Here is a 16,203-nt window from a genome sequence, read left to right as displayed (position 1 = left end):
CAAACCAGGTCTAAACCAGGTCTAAACCAGGACTAAAACCAGGTCTAAACCAGATCTAAACCAAGACTAAACCAAGACTAAACCAGGACTATAACAGGTCTAAACTATGTCTCAAACAGGATTTAACAGGACAAACCATGCTGCGTGGACTGTGCCTCCTCTTCTTCTATCAGTACTATTTTTAATTTGGTTAAGTAAAGTCTGGTCTTTTTATTTTCTTTTAGCAGACAAAACATCTTATGTTACGATTTCCTCGTCTTTGTTTCTCTACAACAAATCAAGTAATCCAAAGTATTCAGATTACGTTACTCACTTTAAGTAATTTAACGGATTACGTTACAAACTACATTCTAGGGTATGTAATCTGTAATCTGTAGGGGAATACATTTTAAAAGTCACCTTCCCAACACTGTTAACAGAACACATCAGCTCACCTTTTTGAGTTCTTTTTGGTCAAATTGTGTTCAAACAGCTGAGATTAAAGTCTGACTTGAGCGACAGATCTCCAGACAGAGCAGTGCCTACAGTTTTCCAACTTCATCAGACTGAACTTAGCTCATTATAATCCCGCAGTCTTCTCTTCTCCTCCTGCGTAAACATACTTGTGCATTCTGCGAGCGCGATGGGGACAGTGCGGCGGTGATAGGAGAGTCTGCGCCTGGGGGAGACCAACTGTGCGCCTGGCTCCGACTCACCTCATCCAGGGCCATGTTTACAGGTGCTGGCTCCCCCCGGGCCCCCTCCCCCCTCCGTACATCTGGCACCTCACACAACCGGCCCCGGGGCCCCTCCACCGGCTCCAGACTGGCCCCTCGCTCAGTCACAATGCAGGCTGCAGATAAACACATCCACAGCCGGGAGAGGGAGAGTAAAGAGGAGGGAGGGTTTGTGGAAGACTGGGCACAAACAGGAGCTATTGTGATGAGAGAGAATGGGACAGAGGTGTATTTTTGATACTCACTGATTTAATTTGAGTCGTGTTATCAGCGTTTAAAGTCGATGTACAGAATTAGAACCAGGGCAACAGTAGCTCAGTGAGTAGAGCGTTTGTCCACTGGCGATTCATATCCTGCTCTTGACATAAACATCACTAGTTGAGCGGAAAAAATCCACTGATCCACAGATTGACTGTGTGATTCCAGCTCCCACAGACGAATGCTGTCATTGTGTCTTTGGGCAATACTGTCTTGTGTCTCTTAACCTCACCCCCTGTGTCTACGTGTATATCATAGATCTATAATAAAAACTGGATAAGACATTCTCCATCTGTAGCAGCTCGAGATGGACAAGTGGCTGCTCCAGGTACTGCAACTCCCCGGAGCTTAGGAAAGAATTCTCTTGCGTTTTTTGGGAATTCAAACTGCCCGTGTTCGGCTGAAAAGGTGTCCACAGATTTCACAAAGGTCAGATTTGGTAGGATTCTTTTCTATTTTCACAACACAAACTTTTAAAAATGTTTAAATCCTCAAAGCGCCTAAAGGTTTACTTTATAAGACACAGCCCAGCCCCGCTCTGAGCAGCTCTCGCTCTGACTGATCCAAATGCTCCGCACGTGCACGTTAGAGACGAGGGAGGAGCTCGCCCCTGTTGAGGAAGTAAATGTGGAAGAGAAAATTATTTTTGGGCCCATGTGCCAATCTAGCCTGATTCATCAGCAGGTTTCACTTTGTGGAAACTGTCTGACCTCGCAGCATTAGGATTTGTTCTCGCAGTGATCGGAGGGTACTTTGATTATTTAACCAATCGCTGCTATTTGGTCGTGATGTATGTAAATCCTATAGGAAGAAAGGCAATAACGTCTTTCCCCTTGATAAAATTCACCAAACATTCTCTTTGTTCCAGCTTTAAATCCTCGATCTTGGGAATCGTTGCCAACACAGAATGTCTGTCTTCGTCTACATCCATCTCGACCGCTTTGTTTACTGTTGTGCTGTACTACAAAAAGAACCCAATCACAGCTTCAGAGCTCTTCGCTGATTGACCGGTGCTCAATCTACAACTTCCGGAGTTCTTGCAAACCGTCTAGTGTATTCTGATTCCTGACCTTATCGCTGGAGAGAAATGAAACTGAGTGGAGGCACTAGGTGGTGCCAGTGTGGCTAGTACCAATGAGCGCAGGCCACTGACAACTACTGTATATGACATCATCTTGGGTTCACCTTCAGATTTTATGATAGTTTAATGGTTAACACTGCTGTATGAGTGTGTGTGTGTGTGAATAAAGTCCAAAGTTAGTTCTTATTTACCTTACGCATTCCAAGCATCCTAATTATTCACCGTGATGAGTTTATAAGTGCTTTTCACAACTCTCAGAGACCAAAGAGCACGGTAATGCCAGCAACCACTAGCATGCTAACGAATTAGATGCAGACAGCACACAGTGGACACATTTTGACCTCAAGAGTGATTTATACAATGCACTGGAGCAAGGCAATTTGTTCTCAATTAATTCAATTCCTTTATTGTCTTTGTCATATAAAATAATAACAAAATTATGTTAGAGCTTCACACAGACAGCATAGTATTATAAAAGTGCAAAATTACATGGGAAAATCTGGTTTTTAGTATCATCTCCTTCTTAAACTATGTATTTTATCTTTTTATGACACTACTTTTTTTAAATAATTTACTTACTTAGGCTACTCTCCTACCTAAAGTGCATGGTTTTCAGTCTCTGTGTAATCCTCAGGTAGGTTCTGTTGCAGTAGACAATTTAATTCTATCAACTGGACAAAAGTTTTGGATTGAGTTTTGAAATGCGAGTAGAACTTAAAGGTTGTATAGAGGATTTTCCAAGGAACGAGAAATCCAGCGACTGTTTGTCCTTTTTCAAATGTTGCGCATGCGTGTTTGTTTACAGCCGGTGCTGCACATGACTTGTAAACAACTAACTACAGTGTTGGTTAGGCAAGGCGGAGAAGTGAGGAGCGGGGGGAGCGGGTGTGCGGACATTTCGTTCGCGGACGAGAAGTGAGGAGCAGGGAGAAGAGTGGAGCAGGGAGCAGGGAGAGGAGAGAGGAGAGGGGAGGGGGGTGCGCGGAGATTCCGTGCCCGGAGAAGTGAGGAGCAGGGGGAAGAGCGGAACAGGCAGCGGGGACAGGAGCAGGAAAGGGGTGCAGAGAAGGTTGCGTGGAGATTCCGTGCGAATGAACTAGCTACAACACGCAGCAGCAAGCGGACTCTTTCTTTGCCTTGAAAATTACATTTTCAGACATAGGATATCGCTTTCGTGTCCTGAAAAACGTTTGTGTAGCTCTTGGAAATAAAGTAAGTTTTCTTAATAAGCAGAAGTTTCCTGTCCAGGAGTAATTTGTGGACCAGTGGTTCAGTCTTTAGACCCTGCGTCTGCTTCAGTTGCGCCATCGCTGGAATGAATCTTCAAGAATCACCTTAGTTTGGCTTCGCTGCTTTTCCCCTTGTCTTCTTCTTTCAGCGACCTCAAAAACGGACTTTCTTTTGCGGCGAACTGCTCCTGGATTCTTGTCTCCATTGCAACAAACTTTGTGCGAACTGCGAGGAAGATATAGGTCAAAAAAAGCCGCTAAGAACTGTTGCGTTGGTGGAGTAAACAGCGTCTGTGCGGCTTGCGTCTGTGAACTGCGTGACAGTCGTACGCAAATCACGTACCGGCGGCGCGCAGGCAAGTCAGTTACGCTAGAAACGTAGGGAGATTGATTGACAGCCTGTCAGCTAACAGATAACGAGGCAGTGTCGTTATCTATTGGCAAATGTTTAGCCCCACCACATCCAGAGTTGATGAATTTTTATTCTCTTTTTTTTGGTCATCATAATTACAAGGCGACTGCACCTCTATAATCTATCATTGACAATTTGAAACAAAAAAAAATCCTCCATACAACCTTTAAATGATCTACACCACCTTCACACGAGGCAAAGCGGGTGAAGTGTCTTGCCAAATGACACAGCAGCAGTTTGCATTAGAGTTACTGCAGCGTCACTTTGGCACGTGGTATTCCAACTGATCTCTCATCCAAGTCCTAACTCGGCCCAGCCCTGCGTAGCTTCAGAGATCTGGTAAAATCGGGCATTGACGATACGGTACACGCATGTTTTCGTGTCAGACGTGTTTTCCAGCTCCGTCCTGAGACCCGCCTCTGCTCTGAACCGTCTGTGGCCCAGTTGGAGGAGACGATTGTGCTTAGACAGTAAAAAAACGACGCTGTTGAGATGTTTTTGCCAAAGTGAGCGCCCTCGTCTTTAATCACTGCTCTGTGTTAGGTTCAGAGCGACGGCGCACGAGCTGACGAGTGTGTATGCTAATGCGTCTCTCAAACACAGACATGATCGTGAACGGAGCAGTACAAGTCTTAAAACTAATCAGCGAGAGGAGAACAGACTGGAGAATGAGCCGGGGACTAGAATGTTAAGTATGTTGGCTATTTTGGGTTGACCGTTCACTAAAATGAGAGAATTGGATGAGAGATGGTATTAATGTTGACTGAGGCCTACGTTAAAGGTGCACTGTGGAGCTTTCTGGTGAGACATTCATATACTTGTCTCCATGGAGATGTTATTTTTATGTCACAGTCAAAACCTCAACTGCTCATGTGAACCATCGCTCAGTGTGTGTGTGTGCTGTATTATGATTACGATTGACATCCAAAAATCTGAAAAGACGAAAAACAAAAAATGTATAAATGGTGCAGTGGACTCCTGGGCTTAGACCTGATATAGTCCTGTAGCCCTCACCTAGACCTGGAACAGAGGAATATGGAACTTAGTGTTTATGGCAAGAGGAGAAATTCAATTTGTCATCTGGACAAAAGTTTATTTGGTCGAAAACGTTTTTCAGCTTCTTCAGTTTTGGTCAGACACTGGTGAACACTGCCTTATATCTGTCAGAAGGTAGGAGCTAACAACCCTGAAACTACTCTGAAACTAACACCCTACTTGTTTCGTTGACAATTTAGTGTTAGTTTCAGAGCAGTTTCAGTGTAGTTAGCTCCTCCCTTCAGACAGAAATAAGGAAGTATCCACTATTGTCTCACCAGAACTGAAGAAACAGCTTGGATGAGCTGCGAAATGTATTTGACCATATAAACTTTTGTCCAGTTGACAAATTGAACATGTATTCTACCTGGACGACTCAGGGATTGTACACACAAACTTTGTGTTTAGCAAATCACTGTTTTAGTAAAATTAGTAGTTCATATGTTTACCATAAAGACATATGGACACACAGTGGGGATGAGCATTCGGTTAAATTTTTGATTAATCATCAATGTTTTTATATTAAAATTATCATCATTATTATGACTGTTACTAATCTGCATAAATAAACTCAACTTTACAACATATAAACCAGAACCACTCTAGAACCACATCAGCCCGTTTAAGATTATAATGCAGCTTTGACACGTTTGTTCACGTTTTACAGAAACTGAACTTAAAACCTCATGGCTCATTTGCATAAACTATAAGCGCTGAAAAAAACTGCTCTTTCCTTGTGCGCTGATGCGGTTCAGCTTCTGTCGGACTAAAGGACGCGACTCAGTGGAATATGAGTGTTCTTTCTGTGACAGAGGGATGATGATGATGATGGTGAGTCTGTTCTGTGTGTCTGTCACGTTGGAGATGGTTCATATTTTCAGAGATCAGACGTGTGCAGGTTTAGTGCAGCTCTTTATTTAACATCATTTCACTTTATTTATGTTGGTCACTTTATTTATTTTGGCTTTTGTTGTGATGAAAAAACTGAGAAGAGTTTGTCTTTTGGACCCATGCGACTCAACTTTATGTTGCAGTAACCTGGATACTGTGTGAACATGCACCAGGACGAAACCGGGATCATTACGCTACTTTACACACAGCAACCGACATTCAGTTTGTCAATTAAAAATGATCGACAAAATTCTTAATGATCAATTATCAGTCAGTCGACCAATCATGCCCATCCCTAACAAGCAGTATGAAGAAATTTTATGTTAAAGACCTACAGTATATTTTGTTAAACGTACATTAAACGTACAAAACACGCCTCCCTGGACTTTTTTACGTATTTTTTTGTTTAATTTATTTCTTTTTGAGTAAATCTGTCTCTCTCTGGAGCTTAAAACGTTGGGTCCCACTCCATGATGTCATTATGTAGTAGGTCAATTTCCATGAATATTTGCCATGTAATTATAAGCTTCAATACCATTTTTCTATTTTATTTATTTTTTTAATCACCATAACATTTAAATTTTTTTGCTATTGTGTAGTAAATATGTATTATATTATTCCTAAAGTATCCAGTAGGGGTGTGCAAAAATATTGAAATATCGATATATCGTATCGTTTAATGTGATGATGCAGTATCAATATCGTGGACTGCTGTATCGATATATCGCCAGGAGTAATTTTTGGTGTATTTTACTCAATTATTTTGTGTAAGAGCTACAGAAGTGTTGACATTTTCACTATTTTGATGAGTAAAATTGGTGTTTTTGAAATGAACTTCGCACAAACTTAGTTATCTTAGTAAAATTTTAGTATAACAATGCGAAATATATCGTAACGGATCATATCGAATCGAAAGCTCACTGTATCGAAAAGAGCATCGCATCGTGGCCTGTGTATCGAGGGATGTATCGTATCGACAACTTCTTAATGCTACTCAGCCCTAGTGTCCAGTCAGTTGCCAAATTTTCCAAAGTATCTGCTTGGCGATAAATGACCCCAGTTCTTTTTGTATTTATATATATATTTTTTAATTAGCACATGTTCTTTATTCAATTCTAGTCGCTATTTAAAATTCATTCCGACAACTAACCCCATTTTCCTGGAGAAGTGACCTGCTTGGATTAAACTTCTTAAAACTCCCGCGGATTAAAAGTGAAGGAGCCCCCTCGCGCTCGCCGCCGTGGTATTTTTAATAATAATAATAATAATCCTCTATCCATGCATTAAGGGAAGGCTCTGTTCATATCACATTCATAGGCAGAAGCATTATCCGCGCCGTTCTGTGGTGTAATCCTCGTTTTAACCGCTCGTACACACACTGGGATTCTGCGCCTCACCTGTTTGAATAGGCCGTGATTGCCGATTGCTTCTCCCAGCCAAGTGCTCTCACTCCTGGATAAAGATAGACCCAGGCAGCCACTCCAGCCCGGTTCAACACTCCAATAGTCGACATTCACGGGCTCCACGGGGGGACGGAGAAGGGGGAACGCTTTTAGATCTGTAAATATGTAGCTCGAGAGGTCTGCTTGATGTCGGAATCAGAGACGATATTTAAACACGGACTTTTAATTTATATTTTAGTTCATATTTACTACTGTTCTGTCTGCGCTTGTGCTCGATGTGGGGTTGGGTGTTGAAGATCCTGTACGAAGAAAAACAAGTAACTATGGTGAAATGCTTCTTCGTCGCAATCCGTGTATCATTAGTTCAAAAATAAGAAGACAAAAAAACGGTTTCTTCATTATTTGTCTCCAAATCCAAAATGAAAAAACAGATAATGAGTCGATGATTTTGTGGTTAAATGAATAATGGAAAAAACAGATAAAAGCCGGTTCCCGTTTCTGTGACTTAAACTGTGATGCTGGACTTTTGCGCCACATACGGACTGAACCAGGACTAAACCAGGACTAAACCAGGTCTAAACCAGGACTGAACCAGGACTAAACCAGGACTAAACCAGGACTAAACCAGGACTGAACCCAGGACTAAACCAAGACTAAACCAGGTCTAAACCAAGACTAAACCTGGTCTAATCCAAGACTAAACCTGGTCTAATACAAGACTAAACCAGGACTGAACCAGGTCTAAACCAGGACTGAACCAGGACTAAACCAGGACTAAACCAGGACTGAACCCAGGACTAAACCAAGACTAAACCTGGTCTAAACCAAGACTAAACCAGAACTAAACCAGGTCCAAACCAGGACTAAACCAGGTCTAAACCAAGACTAAACCTGGTCTAATCCAAGACTAAACCAGGACTAAACCAGGACTAAACCAGGACTAAACCCGGACTGAACCCAGGACTGAACCAGGTCTAAACCAGGTCTAAATCAAGACTAAACCAGGACTAAACCAGGTCTAAATCAGGACTGAACCCAGGACTAAACCATGTCCAAACCAAGACTAAACCTGGTCTAATCCAAGACTAAACCTGGTCTAATCCAAGACTAAACCAGGACTAAACCAGGTCTAAACCAGGACTAAACCAGGACTGAACCCAGGACTGAACCAGGTCTAAACCAGGTCTAAATCAGGACTAAACCAGGACTAAACCAGGACTAAACCTGTTCTAAACCAAGACTAAACCTGGTCTAAACCAAGATTAAACCAGAACTAAACCAGGTAAAAACCAGGACTGAACCAGGTCTAAACCAGGATTAAACCAGGACTGAACCAGGTCCTGGTTCAAAACACAATTCTTGACATCATCGAGTGGTAAATACTTGATTTTTTTCAGACACTCTCCAATGTGAACCAATAGAAATAAGGACGCTTGTGTTTATATCTTGTCCGCTGATTTGCACAGTTTTTGGTCTTCCTTCCTGGAGGGCGACAGCGTCCTCTGCAGCCCGACTGAAAAAGCAGGAACACCCCAATCCTTCACGGAAACGTTTCTGCATTTCTCACATTTGAGACACTGTAATCATGAAAACCGGTCAGACTGCAGAGGGCACTGTCTTTCTTCCTCTCCCACAGCGCGAGAAGGAAGGAAGAAAGGAAGGCCAGAGTACAGATTTGTGGTGCGGCGACGTCACTCACAACAGGCTCTATATTCACGCTTCTGTCCTGATTGTTCGCAAACATGTGATGACAACTTCCGGTGTAGTTACTTACTGTGCTAAAACCCACTGAAGTAAATGTGATCAGCGGTAAAATGAAGACTGCAGACGTATGTGCTGTTTGGAATCGTCTTGAATTTGGTGCCTCATCTCTTCTAATCGCATGAGTTGTGCGTCACTGCGGAAAACTGGTCGTAATTGTTGCTTGGCCGAAGAAAACGGAAGGCTACAGTGACACGTAGATGAAGAAAACTGGGCCATTATCTCCATTTTTACTAGATTTTGTCAAATTCACTACTGCAAACTGAGCTTCTTTGAATCCCATACCGTACATTCCAATTAAAGCAATAACCTCTTCACACCCTCATCTGAAAAGTTACACAGTGCACCTTTAAGGGAGAGATCTACTTTTAAGCTATTGTATGTTGCAAAATCAGTGTATTTAATTTGCCCTCGTGAATCTTTTGTGATGTTTTAGAGAAGCAGTTTCTTTCAGGTAAAACTTAAATACTGTGTCTGAACTGAATCCACTAAGTATGCATGTTTTGTTTTTTGTTTTTTTTAATCACACCTTTAAACCTTTATTGAATTAAGTTGAATTAACTTTATTGATTTATTGGTTTGTCTGGTTCTGGTTTTGATCCTGATTAAGTTGTTGGTTTAGTTCCATTTTTAGTCCCAGTTTACTTCTGATTACGATTGTGCAAGAGTAAATTTGAATGTATTTGTTTGGAGAATAAGTCCCTTGAGATGTTCCACTGTCTTTCAAGGGGGTCCTCAACACAGAACGCAGCCTAGAGAAGAAATCACTGGCTCGAAATGCTCTGTCCCACCTTGTGATGTCATATAGTGGTCATTTAAAGTTAACAGCTACATTTTTTTTTACCTTTTTGGTCAGTAGAGATTGGAAATTCCAGGTCTGAAATCATCAATAAGGCTGTCAACTTTGGTCCTAGTTCGGTCCAGATTTGTTCCTGATTCAATCCTGATTAAATCCTGGTTTAGTCCTGGTTTAGTTCCACTTTTTGTCCTTGTGTAGTTCTAATTTTGACTGTGCAAGTGTGAGCACAGCCTGTAGAAGAAATATAATGCAATTTCACAGACATACCACTGCATAAGACTTCTAAGCACATTCAAAACCCCAGATCATGCGTTATATCTGTCAGATCTCGGCCATGATCACATTTTCACGTATAATCTCGTATTCCTTTCACCTTTCAAACACAATTCTCCCTATATATCTATTTCATTACGTACAAAGACACATTTTCTCTTCTGCAGCCCCCACCTCTTTGAGAACCACGCGGCGGTCCAATTCTAGTCAAAGTGATTGGTAGCACAACCTTATTTTCTGTGTATCGATCCTGGGGGCAACCTGCGAAATGCAAAACCCTCACAAGACGGATCTGCTGTCACTTCGTACAGTCGGAACGGGCCAGTCAATGTCGCGTACCTCCAGCGCTGCCTTTGTGAACGCAATCCCACTCATCTGAGCTAAACGTGGAAACCCCGCGCTCCATCAATCATCGCTTCAAGGAGCTAGCGTTGGTTAATAGTGTAGTTTTACTCGCTCAATAGCTGCAGGTCCGTCTGTGTTGGCAAAAGGAAGGATTGTAGATGGAATTTTTTGAGATATTGAAGTCCAAATTTTGTTTTTTTAGTCCTGGTTTGAGTATGGATTGGATAGTTCTGATAAGCTGATTAGGTTTTGTTATGTTCTTGTGTTGTCCTGGAGTGAGTCGCAGCTCTTAGAAGGATGTTTTCTTTTCATTTTCCCCAAAGACTATTTGAAAAATTCAGATTTTAAAGGTCCTATGTGACACAAAATGGATTCTTGTGAGCTTTTAGTCATGTTATAATGTTGTTATCTCCTCAAAAACAGACCTGGAGTTGTGTTTTGTTTCATTCACACATGTCTGAGTAATCCTTTATTATTACTGTATTTTTCAGACTATAAGTCACTCCAGAGTATAAGTCGCACCAGACAAAAAATGTGTAATGAAGAAGAAAAAAAACATATAAGCTGCACGCTTTGGGGGAAATTTATTTAATAAAATCAGAGACCAGGAACCAACATTTCATCTTGAAAGTCAAGTTCTAGTAAAAACAATAGAAGAGAGAACAACAGACTGTTAACGTCACATATGAACAGTTCTTCAGATAAACTATAACATAAACAACAGAACAGAAAAAATTTAACAAACTCTCCATCTCACTCCAAATCACTAAATCCATTCAATTCTTCATCCTCGGTGTCACTTCTGAGCAACTCCAGGACCTCCGGAGGTAAACGTTGCGCCGCTTCCTCTTCTGTGTCGCTGTCGTCAGACTCAGCATCAGTTATAGTTAGAATTATTCGGGCCTTTCTGAATCCAGACAGGATGATTTCGGTGTCACTGAAGTCCAGACTTTGTCCATCCATCTAGTGACTCCAGGAAAGTTTAATCCTCCTCCCTTGTGACCTCCTCCCAGTGTCACAAGTTTCTCACTCACTCCAAACTTTCTTTTTGCTGCTCGATTACCGTTTTCAGCTTCATATTTCACTACTTGCAGTTTGTAATCTGCAAAATATGATTTTCTTTTTGGGAGCATTTGTGTTCAGTCTTCTCAGTCGTCTTTATAAATCTGTTTAAATTTTATATTTTCAGTGGTACAGAAGTAATGGTGCGATCAATTGACATTATACATACAGGACAGAGGCTCTTTCTGCAGGAGACATGCGCAGTAGAGCCAAGTGACAGTGGTGCAGGAGGAACAGGAGCAGCAGATACTGACACACACGACTAGAACCTCTCTTTAATATATAAGTCGCACCTGAGTATAAGTCGCAGAAAACACCCAAACCACCAAAAAAAAGTGCGATTTATAGTCCAAAAAATACAGTAGTCTCCATCGAACGCTCAAAATGCTCTCTTACACTATGTGATGTCATGAAGTGGTAGTTTTCAAGTCAATAGGAACCTTTTTACCTTTTGGTCAGTGGAGATTGGCAAGTCTGGGGTTTTGGTTTTGGCATGATAAAATCTGAGGTTAGATTCTTTGTTTTTCTTGTTTAGGTCTGTTTTTTGAGCAGGTTATGTTCCAAACAGATTTAGTTAGACCTTTTATTTGGTTTGTGTCATTTCAGTGTAACACAGTTTGTTGAAATACTGGTTTAGCCCTGGTCTTAGTTTCCTCTTGGTCTCTTGGGTCTTTAGTCCTGGTTTGCGCACATACTCATTCATAGCGCGGTTCATTCCAGGTCGAGACTTGGTTCAGTCCTGCTGCAATCCTAGTTTGGTCCACCTATGATTGAGTCCTGGTCTTGGTCCGTACAATTACACTAAAGCAGACCATTTCGCCGGCTCGATACTGTTGCTGTCTGACAAAAGGGAGTGAATGAGAGACATTGATCTGTGTTTTGCTGTGACCCATCATCTGACATTGAAGAGAGCTGAACGCATCGATCTGCTCGGCCCTGGCGGAGTTACACAGGATTGATCGAGCAGTTATTATGTATTAAGGACTGAGAAAAATCTATGTTTTCCAAATGGCATGATGGATATTGTGTAATTCACATATGAATCATTCAGTAAATATAATGAAGTACAAATAAAACACACTGAATAATACACGTATAATTTAAAGTATCCAAAACACAAACAATGAAACAGGGGCAATATATAACAGAAAACTTTGATATTAAAGGTCTTATATTATGCAAAATTGACTCTTGTGAGGTTTAAGCCAAGTTATAATGTTGTTACTTCCACAAAAACAGACCTGGACTTGTGTTTTCTTTCATTCACACATTGAGTAACGCTTTATTATTTGTCTGTCTACATCTCCTGAGCTCAAAATGTTCTGCTCCACATTGTGATGTCACGAAGCAGTAGTTTTCAAGGCAACAGCTACTTTTTAAAAAAATCTTTATTTCAGTAGAGTTCTGCAATTCCAGGGCTGAAATTCCCCAAATAATTATAGTGAAGGTGTATGGAGTTTAAAACACAGTGGAGCACTTTCTGTCTTACCACATGACATCACAAGGTGGAACGGAGTGTTTTCTGTTAGAGAGAAAAACTCAGCCTAAATATGCACAACTCCAGGTATGTTTGTGATGAGGAAACAGAATTATGAATGAACTACATGGGGCCTTTTAATAAAACTCAATAAAACTCAAGTTACTCCACACCCACTTGTAATTTTTCTTTTTTTTTTAGAATGTCATTTTTTTTAATAAGAATTATTATTATTATTATTATTATTATTATTATTAAAACTTTTTTTAATTAACCATGCACTCCTTTTTAATGTAATTTTAACTTAACTTTTTTTTTGGGGGGGGGATACCAGGTGCCACAGTGGAGCACTAGTGGCAAAAACTGTTGTTGAGTCTTTAGGCAAGACACTTCACCCACATTGCCAAGTAAGAAAGTGGTGTGTGAGTGATGGTGGTGGTCAGAGGGGCTGATGGCGCAGACTGGTTGCCTCGCTTTCGTCAGTCTGCCCTGAGGCGGCTGTGGCTACAATAGTAGTTTACCACAGCTGAGTTTCGAGTGAATAAATAATAAACTGAAAAGTGCTTTGGGTGTCTTGAAAGGCACTATATAAATGCAATGATTAATTCATTAAAATGATTAACTAAAAATAAATTATTATTATTATTATTAATTTTTTCCCCCTTTTTTAGCAAACACTCACGATTTCAAAAGTCAAATATGTAAATATTTAGCCAGGCTGTGACCATCTAGTGCCTCACTCAATTTTTCATTTTTCTCTCACTGCAGACTAGTCAGGAATCGGCATACAGACAGAGACGGTTTGTAAAAACCCCAAAAGTGCGAGTTCAGGCACCAGCCAATCAGTAAAGAGTCCTATATTCTGTGTTGGCAATGATTCCGGAGATCGAGGATTTAAAGGCGGAACAAAGAGAATGTTTGGTGAATTTTATCAAGGGGAAAGACGTTATTGTCCTTCTTCCTACAGGATTTGGGAAAAGCTTAATATACCAGTTAGCCCCATTAGCGGCGCATTACATACGTCACGACCAAATAGGAGCAATTGGTAAAATAATTCGAGCAAACAAATAATAGTGCAAGGTCAGACGGTTTCTACAACATGAAACCACCCATCATATCTCGAAATGATCTTCTTTATATATCTCAGCGTTAACAAAATTCTAATGATTTTTTTTCCCTGTTTCTTTTTCCTCTCGTCCACAGGTCACAAGTGCCCACGCCTCCAAGTCGGACATCATCAAATCAGGCAGCCCCAAATCCACGCTAAAACACATATGGACAGAAAGCAGCAAGGACCTGTCAATCAGCCGGCTCCTCTCCCAAACTCTGCACGGCAAGGAGAACAACACCGCTCTGGACCTCCGCTACGACACGCCCGAACCCTACTCCGAGCAGGACCTTTGGGAATGGTTGAGGAACACCACGGACCTCCAGGACTCACGACCGCGGGCAAAACGACGGCCGATGGTCAAGACCGGGAAGTTCAAGAAGATGTTCGGATGGGGCGACTTCCACTCCAACATCAAAACCGTCAAACTCAACCTCCTCATCACCGGGAAAATCGTCGACCACGGAAACGGGACTTTTAGCGTCTACTTCCGCCACAACTCCACGGGTCAGGGTAACGTTTCGGTTAGCTTGGTGCCGCCCACGAAAATAGTCGAGTTTGACGTGACCGCGCAGCAGTCCGTGATCGACGCGAAGGATTCCAAGTCCTTCAACTGTCGCATCGAGTACGAAAAGGTGGAAAAGGGAGCGAAGAATACACTTTGCAACTTTGATCCCTCCAAGACGTGCTACCAGGAGCAGACGCAGAGCCACGTTTCTTGGCTATGTTCAAAGCCCTTCAAAGTAATCTGTATCTTCATATCGTTCTATAGCACTGACTACAAATTGGTTCAGAAGGTGTGCCCGGACTACAACTACCACAGTGACACTCCCTACTTCCCCTCTGGCTGACAGCGCTGCAGACTGACCAATCACTCGTGGACCAGCGGAGGGGCTTCTACTCAGAGAAATGCTAATTGTACCATCAATGTTCTTTCAGATAATTACCCAATGTCGACATAACGAAACACCTAGATGATTTTTTTTAGACAGACTTAGTGTAGTTAGCGAGATTTAGATGTTTTAATTTCTGGAAGTTAACGGCTGTGTCCGAATGTCCATCTTCAATAACTACGTAGGGACGCACTAATCGAGACCGAGACTAGAACGAGACCAAGACAAGACCAAGATCATGGCCCATCGAGACCAAATCGAGACCATCTTTGTAATTTTCAATGTTCTTTTGGCACATATATACACAACCGGTCAAAAGTTTTAGAACACCACACTTTTTCCATTTTGTTTACTGTATAATACTGTTGACCAAAACATATTCTTATTCATAAACTTTGGGTCCAAGTTTGGCAGATATAACAACTGAACCCACTCGGGGCTTGTTCTTTTTACAATAGAAATCAAATATTCTTCAGAAAGTTCTTCCCAAGTCTGTTGCAGAAGTTTCCATCAATGTGTGGCACTTGTAGGCTTGCTTCACTCTTCTGTCCAGTTCATCCCAAACCAGCTCCATGGGGTTTAAGTCTGGACACTGAGCTGCTGGACACTCCATGTTTTCAAGGTAGTTTTGGCAGAGCTTGGACTTGTGTTTTGTATCCTTTATCTTTTTTTTTAAACCTCTGGCTGTGCAATTTTTATCTTTGTAACATTTCAAGCTCTTCATTGGACTTGCACGACTTGAATTGCAATAAATAACTGGAAAAATTAAGTTGTTCTAAAACTTTTGACCTGTAGTGTATATATATCAATGTTTTTTTTTTTTTTTTTATAAATCTATCTCCATTCTATCTGATAAATGTTAATTTAAGCTGCACTTAAACACTCTGCGCCCCTTTTTTGGACCCTCACCCACAGTTTGAGAAGCTCTTCTTTAAACCAACTTCCACTGGCACTTTACAGAAAACTGCCTCAAAGTGAAGAAAGTGTGTGAGTTACATTATCTTACTGGTTTTGCGGTGATATTGAGCATCCAAAGAGCGAATTCTAAAAAGCAGCTCACTACATTCGGATCACGTGACTCTTGACTTTAGTGTCTAGGTGAAAAAAAAGTCAACTAAATCCCAACAAAACTTGATTTCTGTCATAAATAATGATCAGATCAGACTGGCACACAAGTGTTTATGGACTTATAATAATCATTCGAGTTTCGTCACGCTGGATTTCACGTAAACAGACGGGATTATTTAGTCAGGCTGGCGCCACCTAGTGCCTCCGCTCAATTTCATTTCTCTCCAGTGACTAGGTCAGGAATCAGAATACACAAGGCGGTTTGCAAGAACCAGCCAATCAGCGAAAAATCATACATTCTTTGTTGTCGGCGATTCCCGAGATTGAGGATTTAAAGTTGGAACAAAGAGAATGTTTGGTGAATTTTATCAAGGGGAAAGACGTTATTGCCC

The 16,203-nt window shown here is 41.4% G+C and overlaps 1 protein-coding gene across 1 annotated transcript; it reads left to right on the top strand.

Annotated features, from left to right (window-relative positions):
• The first annotated feature begins 708 nt into the window (after window positions 1–708).
• Window positions 709–14,701, top strand: nxph1 (neurexophilin 1). The gene is made up of 2 exons (XM_020925944.2): window positions 709–942; window positions 13,946–14,701. The coding sequence occupies exons 1-2, from the start codon at window positions 709–711 to the stop codon at window positions 14,699–14,701; spliced, it is 990 nt and encodes a 329-aa protein (XP_020781603.2).
• Window positions 14,702–16,203: the final 1,502 nt, after the last annotated feature.

This window comes from Boleophthalmus pectinirostris, unplaced genomic scaffold (assembly GCF_026225935.1).
Source record: "Boleophthalmus pectinirostris isolate CB_2022bp ecotype Guang Dong unplaced genomic scaffold, ASM2622593v1 HiC_scaffold_21, whole genome shotgun sequence".
In the NCBI taxonomy this organism is placed as follows: domain Eukaryota; kingdom Metazoa; phylum Chordata; class Actinopteri; order Gobiiformes; family Gobiidae; genus Boleophthalmus; species Boleophthalmus pectinirostris.
The sequence above is the reverse complement of the archived record's forward strand: the minus strand, read 5'-3'. Positions and strand labels throughout refer to the sequence as shown.

Coding starts and splice junctions, on each gene's coding strand:
- nxph1 (XM_020925944.2), top strand. CDS start 709: ATGTTTACAGGTGCTGGCTCCCCCCGGGCCCCCTCCCCCCTCCGTACA. Junction 943..13,945: donor TGAGAGAGAATGGGACAGAG/GTGTATTTTTGA, acceptor TCTCGTCCACAG/GTCACAAGTGCCCACGCCTC.